This window comes from Rhea pennata, chromosome Z, assembly GCF_028389875.1.
Source record: "Rhea pennata isolate bPtePen1 chromosome Z, bPtePen1.pri, whole genome shotgun sequence".
NCBI classification, from domain to species: domain Eukaryota; kingdom Metazoa; phylum Chordata; class Aves; order Rheiformes; family Rheidae; genus Rhea; species Rhea pennata.
In genome coordinates, this window is record NC_084702.1 from 58,637,977 (window position 1) to 58,650,257 (window position 12,281).

The 12,281-nt window shown below is 43.5% G+C and overlaps 1 protein-coding gene across 1 annotated transcript; it reads left to right on the plus strand.

The window, feature by feature from the left end:
* The first annotated feature begins 1,154 nt into the window (after positions 1 to 1,154).
* On the plus strand, positions 1,155 to 7,234 carry CD180 (CD180 molecule). The gene is made up of 3 exons (XM_062600501.1): positions 1,155 to 1,244; positions 4,562 to 4,728; positions 5,412 to 7,234. Exons 1-3 carry the CDS (start codon positions 1,155 to 1,157, stop codon positions 7,135 to 7,137), a joined length of 1,983 nt encoding a protein of 660 aa, XP_062456485.1. The 3' UTR covers positions 7,138 to 7,234.
* Positions 7,235 to 12,281: the final 5,047 nt, after the last annotated feature.

The following is a 12,281-nucleotide window of genomic DNA, read 5'->3' on the forward strand; positions in this document are numbered from 1 at the left end:
TCACAGGCATTTAATTGCTTTGACCTTTTTGCTACCAACCTCAGGGGAGCTGGATTTCCTATAGACATGGAACGGCTGTAAAAATAGGGAAAGAACATGAGCGTTTCAGGGGGATGTGGAGCTTTTCAACCTCTCACTCAGCAAAGTTCTTAATTTGTAAAAGTCAAAAGCAAATGAAGAAGAAAAGAGAAAAGCCAAACGAGATCAGCAGAGGAGCGCCCCAGCCGCAGCAGCCAGGCCGAGGTGCCCCGTCCCCTCTCGCTTTCCCAGCCCTCGCGCCTGTCCTGGCCAGGTGGTGAGGAAAGAGTGCCAACCGGGGCTGCTGCCATCGAGGTTACCAAGCGTTAACTCGGCCACTGAGAGGAAAGAAAGGAAAGACAACAAGAGTGCAGCCGATTTTCCACCTGGGGGGGGGGGGGGGGAAGGCCCACAACGTCCTGCCTTGCAGCGAATGAGAAACATTACTCCCCTTCAGAAGACCGATCAGCATCAATAATCAAAATACCAGGGGAAAAGAGCTCATTTGCAGGTAGAAATAACACTTTTGCACATTTGCAGTCACTAATGAAGGACATTTTTCAGCGTAGTGATCCTTTTTGCAAAAAGAGCTTCTTTTACCAAAAACCCAGAAGAAAAATAAGTCACAGGTCTTGTGCCTATACTTCAGCTCTTTTACAGACTCTTGAGAACTACAGGACCAAACTGTTTGACTCGAGAGACTTTTTACTGCATTAAATTGCACATTGGTGGAAAGCTTCATTCTGATCTCCCTCTTTTTGCTCTACCTCCCATTTCGCTCTGAAGTAACTTCACTGTCTTTAGTGGAGAGATTTAGTTTTATGTGAGCATAAAGAACAATTTCTCTCACTTTCCTTTTTCTTCTTCTTCTTCTTTTTTTTTTTTTTTTTTAATCTATTCTGTCTGAGAAAAGCACCAGGGCACAGTCTATGCTCAAAGCAAGGAAGTTCCTCTCTCACACTCCGAAACTGCTGTTCTGCTCACACTAAGCCTGGGAGGTTTGGCAAACGCTTTTTCCTTACAGCCTGCTTTTGAGCAGACTGTTTCGGCTCGTCTCAGCTTTGCCGTCCTCTTTTGCTTTGATTAAGGGAAGCTATCAGAAGACCACCTGTATTAAGAGTACACCTAACCCTGCAATGGCTGGTTATTTGTACCTCCTGGCTTTCACCGTGCCTGTGTGCGCGAGCCGCGAAGCACCCAGCGCTGTAGATACGACGTGCACAGAGGTGAGTGATGGTCACTGTCTCTGCTGAGATAAAGGACTCTTATATGAAGAGGATCAATCTCAGGGGCACACTTGCGTGCTGACATCTGATCGTTTTAAATTGCTGAGAGGTTTTTCTCAACGGGATCTGAAAACCTTTATCAGAGAAATAAAGCGGATGTCTTGAAATGTGCTGAGTTAAATCAGTCACTCGTGCAGGCGCTCGCTTCCCCTCACTCTCTCACACGCACGTCCATGCACCATCGCTCTTTCTCATCTGGCCTTTCACTTTCCAGAAAGCTTGAAGGATGATAAAATCTCAAAGGGCTATTTATAGCAGATATCAGAGCTAGAGAGAGAACAGATATAAGGATTTTGTCTCTTGCGCTATGCTCTTCATACAAGGATTTGTACAGGAAGGGATGATGGCATCTCTTGCTCATAAATGGGTATTTACAGTTTTAGACTTGCTGTATCACATGAAAACAGCAAGAAGAAGAAAAACGTTTTTTTTTATTTTTTTCCCAGGGTCAGGAGGAAGGGATAGCCTGTAAGACTTCCTTCTCCATTTTTTTAACTGGGATATAGAAAAGAAAGGCAAGCATTTCGATCCAAGGGAGAAACACTGTGGACCCCCAGCCCTACGCTGGGCATAGCTGGGACCTGTAGCAAACTCTTTCCTGAATTAAATGTAGAAATCCCAGAGCACTCTGAAGTGTAGAACAAGATATGTCAGGGGAACAGATGTTCTTCACATCCCTCTAATATCCACTTTATACCCTGAAGTGTAAGGAGAAAGAGATCTTGATCTCACCATTTTATTTGAACAGTAAAACACTGGTCTCATTTATACTGACAGCTAGATTTTTTCTTCTTCTTTTTTTTTTTTTTTTAATCTAAACTGCATGTGACAGCAACCAGCTCCATGGGTTCTTTTTTGCTCATCAGCACTGAAAGCACCCGCTTTCCTTAAGTCTGCATTTGGCTGTTTCTATAGTGACATTATTATTATCTACATTATTTAGGTGCTTCTAGACAGGAATCCAGGCCGTGCATTGCCAGCAGGAGTAGCAGGCGCAGAGCTGGCTCTGTGCCCCGCTCCACTGCTTCCCAGGGGCTTGCTGGGGCCTGCTGGCATCCCGATGCCTCCAAGGGAAGCTGAGGAGCTGCGCTTACCTCCCCCTGATGTACACCACACGCTTTTTCTTGGAAAAAGTCCTTTTTCTCCTCCTGGCTTCATCCCGCTGCTGCTAGCATTTCTCTCCTGCCACCTGCCTGGCTGCCAAGCCCCAGCCCCGCGGGGCTGCCACAGGGCTCCCTCTGCTCAAAAGATCTGTGCAAAAAAGAAGAAAGTGTTCTCTGTATGCAGCCTGCATCCAAGATCACTTGCTGTATTCACTGTTTTCTCCTCCTCCAGTGAGGCTATTTAATGCCTGCATTTCTGCTTGGCTATCCTTCCCTGCCAAAGGGCAGAGGTTTGGCTTGGTCTGAAACATGCCAAGTCCTGCGTGTCCAGCAACGTGTGCCCACGATGCACCATAGCCCAGGAGTCTGTACGCTCGCACCAAAACAGAAATACAGTGCTTCCATGTGCTTCTATCCTGCAGAGAATGGCTGCTGTGTCATCTGCTCGCTAGGGACTCTCTTTGGGAGATACGGAGAAGGCAGGACTTCCAGAAGAGGAGGTGTCACCCAGGCCCAGCACACGCATCATTTTTATCTTAATATATCTCCTTCTGCAAAGGCCTCTGATGCTCCAGATCCTCTCATTTCAGTCTTGTGTAGCCAAGCCAGGACCGAACAGGGGAAGTGCATCCGCCCTTGGTACTCCCAGCACCAGGAAGGCAGTGGATACATGCCACCTGCAGATGATCAGGCTCAAGTATGCAACAGCTACATGCGTACCAGCAAGGCACTCCAGCCACTGTGGTTTCCGCTTTAAGCCCAGCAATAGGTTGTGTTAGCCACATTTCTCACTGGACTTTCTGCAGTCTGTACTTGCTTTATTTGGGCTATTAAATAGCCTGGAATCTAATTAAAACATGGAGTGAACAAGGCATAAGGCATGGTTATGACGTCTATTTTGGTCAAAAGGCTGTAGTAGTCTCCTTATGTGCTGTAGGCTCCTGTACGGTGACTCTCTTAGGTACACGCTGCCAAAGATAATCCAAAATTTTGCAGATCACACATTGTGATACTGGTGCATGTAATTTAAATAATGTTTCTCTTAGCTAGAAGATGGTGAGGCAAAGACATCCTGTGGTCAGATCAGCCAACTGTGTAACACGTGCGCAGAGCTTGTGTTTACTCACTCATGAGTCAAATGTCTCTGAGCTTCCTGGCAGAATATTTCCATAGCTGCTGCTGTCAAGCTTGTCCAGAGACACCCTCGATTGCAGCCTGGCCCGTATACCAAATAACAGGCAGGAAGTGGAAAGGGCACTTTGGAGGCTGGGTTCAGCTGGGGTGGTCTCCTGCAAGGTGGTCTCTTCAGCCTTGCTTGCTGCCCTGCGCTGGGCGTGCTTGAGTCCCTAATCACAGCTGCACAGCCCCTGGCAAAGTCTGATACTTTGAGCATTTCTATTCCCTTGAACGGTAGCAGCAGGCGATTCCGGGACTGTGCTTCCATGCATGGATCGACACCCACAGGCCCAGGCTTTGACTGACTGTGCTACCTTTTGTACCATCATCTGGAGGCAAAGGCAGGTCAGACGTGTTTAACTAATTCCTCTGGTATTCAGAGAACAGGCTTTTCTACATAATAGATCATTTTATTTTCACTTAAACTGAAAAGTCTTCATAGAAAATTTGAAGACTTGCTATATCAGATATTACCGTTGCCCAGCTTGAGCTGAACGTTCCTGCCATTCTCTCACTGCAGTATGTAACCGCAATTCAAATCCTATTAATTCAAACATTTTCCTTTCTAGGTCTGCTCTTCTTTCCTCCTCTCTGCAAGATTCTCATAAGATTTATTTCAGAATAAGCTTTCTTACAAAACTCATGAAATTCAGAATTTAAAAATACCTTCTGAGGATTCTTTCTTATGGATTAATAACTCATCCAGAACAGTAAACAATCTTCGTATGTGCTAACTTTGATAAACACAGTATTACAGATGATACGCTTCAGATTAGTACAAGAGATATTCAAGGCATTCATTTTAGAAACACTCCATAAAGTCCCAGGGTTGTGCATTTCAAGCCTATGTTAAGATTTCATAGAGTTATGACTGCTACATTTTTAAATAATTCAAAGTTCTGTTTGCTTTTAAAAATGTGTTAGTTTCATATTTATCTTCAGAGTAGGTATCTCAGAGTTTCACTATATTTTCCACAGATTACAGTCAATAAAAGCTACAGCTGTGAAGGCTTAGGCCTGACAGAAATTCCTGAAAGGCTACCTGTCACAACGGAAATCCTCGACTTCAGCTTCAACTTGCTTCCTTCCCTTCAGAATTCAACCTTCTCGAAGCTGAAAAGTCTGTTCTCCTTGGATTTAACAAGGTACTGTAGGTCATCCTCACTTTCACAGATCTTGCTGGCCAAAATCCTCTGCTTTGCTCAGAGCTGAAGGCTCCCAGAGTCCCCAGCAGCACAGGGAAACTGGCAGCAGCATTTCCAGATGGCTGCTGCTATTTCACTAAACACAGATTGATATAACTGGGCAAAACCTATGCCTCTCCACCAGTGATAGCCATTTGCTGGACAGGGGGTGAAATATACATTTTCCACATCTTACTGTTGCTAAGACCAACTAAATGACTACATCAACTTTTTAATTCACTTTTCCATAAAGACATTGTTCATAAAATCTCAGGAAAGACAGATTTAGTCCTTATAAGCGCTCATCTTTTTCTCTAGAGAGATTTTCATTTGATTAAATTTGACGCTGAAAATATTCATGTCTCCCTGACTTCCAGAACTGTCTCCTCAACAGGGATTTTGCATGGATCATTTCAGGGCAGTTTTCTCTGCTGTAATACAGCTTCCTCACTGGGACTCCATGTTTAAAGGAGGCTTACCAATCCCAGACAAGTGTCCTTTGCAAAGGAGAACATAGTTTTGTTCTGGCAAAGGCTGTTGATCATGAGTTTCTACGTGCATGAAATGCCATTTGGGTTACCATGTAATAACGGGAACGTTTGATGAGACAGACTACCAATGCTGGCTTCTGTTGCTTTTTCAAGGTGTCAGATCAACTGGGTATATGAAGGTGCCTTTCACAACAACCGCCACCTGCACACGATTGTGCTGACGGGAAACCTGCTCCTGTTTCTGTCTGACACAGCATTTGTTGGCCCTCAGTATCTGAAGCAGCTTGTCTTAACGCAGACAGGGATAAGCAGCCTGTCCTTTATTCCCATGACAAATCTAGACAACTTGGATACACTCATCTTGGGCAGTAACCACATATCTTCACTGCAGCTCCCTCCCAACTTTCCAACTCAGAGCCTCCAGTACCTTGATTTCCAGATGAACAACATAAGAACAATCACCGTGGAAGATGTCAGCGTTCTGCAGAAGACCAGTAACATAACCCTCATCTTTAAAGGCAATGACATTTTGTACATTGAACCCGGAGCTTTCCAGTCCAGTTTCTACAGTTTGGATTTTGGGGGCTGCACCAATATCCCTGGGATCTTGGCGGGCATGCAGAACTCCTCAGTCCACACACTTTGGTTGGGAACATTTGATGATGTGGAAAAGGAGTCCTACATAAGCCCTGACGTTTTACAAGGCCTCTGTAAGATCACCGTAAAGGATCTCTATCTGCAGCTACGACACTTCAGAAACCTAAACGCTGCCACGTTTCACTGTTTGACCAAGCTCCAGAAGCTGGACCTGACTCATACCCACATCAGCGCGTTGCCGTCCGGCATCAGTGGCATGAAGGTGCTAACAGAGCTAATTCTCAACAGGAACTTCTTTGAGCACCTCTGCAACACCAGCGTGGCTGCCTTCCCCTCCCTTACCCACCTCCACCTCAGAGGAAACACGCAGACCCTGCAGCTGGGCTCTGGCTGTTTGCAGACACTGGCAAAGCTTCAATATTTAGATTTAAGCCATAGCCACATTGAAAGCTCTGACTGCTGTAATGAAGCACTAAACGGTTTGAACAGTCTTCAGTACCTGAACCTCAGCTACAACACCAAACTCCATGTCCACGATGTGCTTTTCAAGGAAGGTACTAACTTGGAGCTGCTGGACATAGCTTTCACTCAGCTTCACATCAGCACTTCACAGGGACCTTTCCGAAATCTGCACCTCTTGCAAGTCCTGAATCTTTCCTCCTCCCAGGTCAATACTAGCATTCAGCATCTCTTTCAAGGCCTGGAAAACCTCATGTTCTTGGATCTTAGTCAAAATATCTTTGAGTCAGGGATCATGCCAAAGAACAAACTGCTTCAACAGCTATCCAATTTAGAGGTGCTAATTTTAGCATCCTGTGAATTGACAGCAATAGGTGACCAAGTATTTCACGTCCTCAAGAAGTTAAGGCACATTGATCTGAGCCACAACAAGCTTATTGCTTTCAACACAGATGCATTCTCAAATCTTAAGAGCATCTATCTCAATTTTGCCCACAACAGGGTTCAGATTATACCACGTGACAAACTAGTGTCCCTACCTGACTACAGTATAATCAATTTAAGTTACAATCCTTTGGAATGTACCTGCTCCAATATTGGTTTAATCACTTGGTACAAGGAGAACCTGGATAAAATTGAAGACCCTGAAGAAACAACATGTTCTCAACCCAAATCATTAGCTGATGTTCAGCTGTCTACTGTTACTCTCTACTGTGGGATCAGCACTACGGGAATCATTGCTGTTGTCCTGGGTATTTTATCCTGTGTTGTCATCATTTTCTGGAGCGTTCGCTGTTTCAGACAAAGATACCAGCAAATCTAAGTCTACAAGAGATATACAATGTACAGCAACTGGACTAGAATGAAAAACAATTTCCTGTTTTTGGTTCTGGCCTGTATTTCCTTTAACATTTGTAATACTTTTCCCATTTGCATTATAATTTTAGAAAAACATAAAACTCCTTGGAGGTCTTGAAAACTAAAACTGTGTCCTGAACCTAGAACACGAATAACTTCAGCTATGGAGATGCCTCAGTTCAACTTCAGGTTAGCACTGGTGTCACAGTCCCTAGGGCTAAAGTTCTTACAAAGGGAAGGGCTGAGAGCTGAAAAATTTCTCTATTTGAAAAAACATAACAAACAAAAAAAATGTGAGAAACAATGCTATTCAAGAGCTGGTGTTACCGTGCACTGCTCAGTCAAAAAGTAAAAACATTTCTGTGAAGGACAAGAGCAACAGTCAGATAAGACACACTTCTTTAGGGCTTACAGAAACAGTCTGTATCATCAGGTTCTCTCTGATTTCTGAAAATCTGTTTGAAACTTGGAAAATTCCTGGCCATCCGTTTGAACCTCTCTCTATCCATCTGTCTCCATGGTGCAGGCTTTGCTCTTGGTCTATTTATTAGACTCACTAATACTCCATGATAAATGAGGACTATCAAAAAATTCAGCTTTAACCAAAAAGCTTGTAAATTCGGTCAAAAATCTGTGGTTACTTGGCACTACAGATGCCTGCACTTGTGAAAAGCAGCTGATACCAACAGCTAAGAGACTTTACCAACCGTGTTTGTCTTTCAATGCATGGTTAATGACAGGCAGCACAGGGAGGGCCATTTCCTCCAGCTGCAAAACAGAAAAGTAGCGACCGCAAAGGAGAAGGCATAGCAGCAAGCAGGAATCTGATCCCAGAGGTGCATGCAGTGCTCCTGGTATTTCATGTCGTATCTGGTGTGTGAATTCCTAGAGTAAAGTAAGGATCAGGATGTGCTCTTGGCTCCAACAGGACATGCAATAGCTAGGAGCAAGGGAATGCAAAACAGACTTACTCTTATTTACTCTACTTAAACTCCTGAATCCCTCTTTCTGCCACCACAAGTGAATAAACCCAGTGGCAACACAGAGTACATGCCACAGGTCTGACATGCCACCAGTCTGATATGAACTTAGTGTATCTTTTCATCTACCCTGTGTTACTATAATGCAATTTTTGGCACTATTGCTTTAACAACCAGCTAACTCTGAGAGGTATAGAGGCAATCTTCTCCAGGATACAACCCACCCACCTCCACAGAAGGGCACTCACCATGCGGAGCCTCGACGTGCCCACAGCAAGGCCCCCAGGTGCATTCCACTGAAGATTACATTTACTCAGTGAGGCACAGAAACAAGAGTTCTCCGAGCACTTTCCATGCGGGACTTCAAATTCAGCTTCAGCTCTTGCCTCAAAGGCATTTCCTTTAAATTTTCCTCAATAATATACTTACTATCTTAGATTTCAAAGATCTCTGCTGGACTAGAAAGTTTCTGCTCAATTCTTAAGAAATAACCAACATGAATAGCTCATTCTTCTTGTCATATAAGAAATTAGTATTTGAGAAGCCATTTTTAGCCTCTGTAAGTGGGTATTAAACATTGCTGGAGCCAGACCACAAAACACAGACTCTTGCAGCTCTCAGATGCCTTTGCAACACATCCGCAGTCTGCTTCACTGCACAGCATCGCCTCCTCCTGCACGGCCCACAGTTCCTCTTGCCTTTGTAGCTGTGTGCTGCCTGAGGCCACGCTGACCACTGCGCACACAGTACTATTTGATGTTTCTTTTCCAGATGACTATAAACACTTCCATATTTTGGGTAGCAGGATGTTGCCCATCCTCAAAAGCCTGTGTATTGCTTATAGGCAGTCCGCGCTTCTACTGCCGCTGATGAGCTCTCCACAAAAGCCTTTTCCTGACCCTGAGAGCGCACACCGTGTTTGAACTGGAAAACTGCAGAACATCAAAACTGGCTGGGGCAGCTCATATCTGACAGGGGCTTCCTCAAAGATTTCCTCAAAGATCTGAGAGAGAGAGAGATGTCACTGAGCAAGGCACATTACTAAACATCTCCTCTACTCGTCTTCAAGAGCCAGGCAGAAGAGCAGCTGAAGTCAGCCTAGAATTCAAGACACCTTTCCCCCTCTCTCTGCAAACATGACTGGTTAAACAAGCAAACTCCAATAATTGCATTATCTGATAATGTAATCCACGAAAGAGAAAACTGCCTAGCAGGGAAATTCTCAAGTGCTCTAAGAGTTCCAATAACCTTAAGTTTTTGCTTTCCAGCATTAGCCTTTAACAGTCATCAAACAAGAGCTCCCACACATATGCCTAACTCAAAACTGACATGCTTCTTGAATTACTTTCCTTCTAAAACTGTAGGTCCAAGAGAGCAATGAACAAATAGTGAAGTTCAAAGGGAGTATGACAGTTTATAACTTGGGAAAAGTGCTAAAAATTGCTGCGTCAAATAATTATATATACATATATATACACAAACACACCTCCATATATAACCTGACAATATATCTGCAAATATCAGCAAATCAATTATCAGCGCAATGTGCAGTTTCTCCCTCACTTTCTGAAATGCGTCTTCATTTGGAGAGGAGAACATGGGATTTAAACATTACCAGTTTTTGAAATGATACTCATTTTCACTGGGTAGACTTGCATGTAGACCTCAGTCAATTAAAACTCAAAGTCAAATAAAAGGTGAAACAGTGAATATGTTCAAGATCTATTTACAGAGAGAGTTAAGTACACACTTTCCTGTACCCCACCCCTTTTGCTCAATACAAGTTATTTTTGTGACAACCATATTGTCCTTTGTTGTCACTTTTATCTTCTCTTGATTCACTTTACAGCATGACCTGCTCAGAGCAGGATTTTCGCTTTTTCATTTGTCTGTAAAACACCATTCACAGGACACTGTCAACAGCACTGCTGAACAGCACACACTGGGTGCTTCAGGATACACGAACCCTGAATGTAAGAGCTGGTTATTCTGAAAGAATATTTTTGTATGAATATAACATACCACAATGTCCAGATTAAAAGTTTAGAAATCTGAAGATTGTCTTCTATTTAGCAAGGGTATAAATGGAAAATAATATTGGATTTATTTTTCTTTATAGAATTTATTTATCTAGTCAAGCTCTGATCTGATGCAGCCCTTGGTTCTCAGTCCAACCTTTAATCTCTTATTTTTCAAATATAGCTGAGGAGCCAATACACAAAGAGACCGAGTGAATTGCCTGAGATGAATGGTAGCCAACAGAATTAAACTCACCATAACCCTGGCTTCCGGGCTACAGATGCCACCAAAATTCTGGTACAATGTAAAACTGAACAATGGTCTGCAAAATAGAATTCAGTAGAGAAGATACTCGAGCAAATTTTAGCTAACGAGTTAAGTTCCAAAGATCAGTAAGAACTTATTACAATCGTACAAAACAATTCAGAATCAAGCTCTTCCTTCCCCAATTGTGCTTAAACAAAATGTTATGAATAGGTTGCAATTCAGTTTTTGAAAAAGGAATTTTACTCTGAACAGGATGGTTGGTGGCAGGCCAATTTATAAATCCACTGATTTAAAAGAATATCTTAATGAAGATGATGCATCTTTAAGAACTTTCTCTTATTCATCAGCTCAGTCTACAGTTAGGAAAGAACCAGGTGACATCCTTTTCCAAGCACCTATTCGCACCATACCTGCCAGCCTCTTTAAAGTAAAACTGAAAATCTCCCATAGGTAGAGGCTACGGCCTTCTCCAGCGGCTTTCTCAAACATCCTCTTGCTCCCATATCTAGTTCATATCTGTATTTTCTGTGTGCTAGATCTTACCTACATCTTTACTCTCTTGTTCCACGATAGCTGTGTCCTACTTTGCTATCTCTGCAACCATCTCCACTCATCCTGATCCTCTCAACTCTTTGCAGCTTGATTTCTAACCTTTAGTGTCATGTCTTACTCTCAGTTCATTCAAATTTCTTCTCTGCAGATGTCTTTCATCAAGCTTGTCAGTGCTCCAACACTGCTGTACATGCAGTCACTGGAAAAAAAAATGTTGCTAACCCAAGCCATGAACTGTAGGACACACATCCATATACCCTCTAGTATTCTCCTGTCCTGTGATCTATTTTTTTAAAGCTGTATTCTCCAAATCCAAGCATGACATCCCTGCTAATTCTTGCTAACCATAGAAGAGAATATGTGGCCTAAAAGGCCATTGGAAATTGTGGGTTTAGTGCTAAGGCAGCACACTCACTACCTTTCCCTTTCACACCATGAAAGGATACCCATCTGAGGTCAGGTGCAGTGTCTCTTTTCTTATGGTGGTAGAAGTGAGGTTGACAAGCCATGTCACATGCGAAATGGGTAACCTCCCGACGTCTCCTTCTTCCCTACATGGACATGATGCTGCTGCCCACAGTCAGAGAGGGCACAGCAAGTCAAATGGTTACTCAGACCCAGAGTCACTCCTCCACTCTGGATACCTCCTTCCCATCCCCAGACCTGTTAGTTCCTGCTATCCCTCCTCTGACTCATCTCATCCCCTGCCCTTGCCAACGCACTCATCTTGCAGAGCACCTGCCTTCTGCTCGGTTCCAGCAACTCCGAGAGGTTGGGGTGACCACCAGACTCTCCTCACCTGTTGGTTTTAGGGAAAGAGCACAGCAACAGAAATTACTCTACACTTCCTCTGTAAAAAAACAACTGCAGCAAAACACAGAGAAAACAACACAACAGAAAAACATGAACAAGAATAACAATCCCCCCAGGGCAGACGTTTCCTGGCATGTGCTAACCAGCTGTGTACAGCTCCTCTACCAGCTACCAACAGCAGAACAGTAAGAAAAAAAAATCTGTGTATTATAATATATACTGCTGCACTAAAAGAGCAGAGAGATGTAAATCAGGGCAGCAATAATCCTGCTGTGTTTCTCTTCCTGCCAAAAGGATCCACCAAGCAGCCAGCAGATGCTAAGGTACTCTGCCCCCTCTCTCCTGTCTGGTTCAGAGCATCTCTCTGATCTTCTGCTGTGAGAAAGAAAGAATAAAGGGAGATTTGGTATTAAAAGGTGAAGATTTAAAAAATGAAGAGAAAGTTCCATATAACACACATGCTCCAGGCACTTGTTGA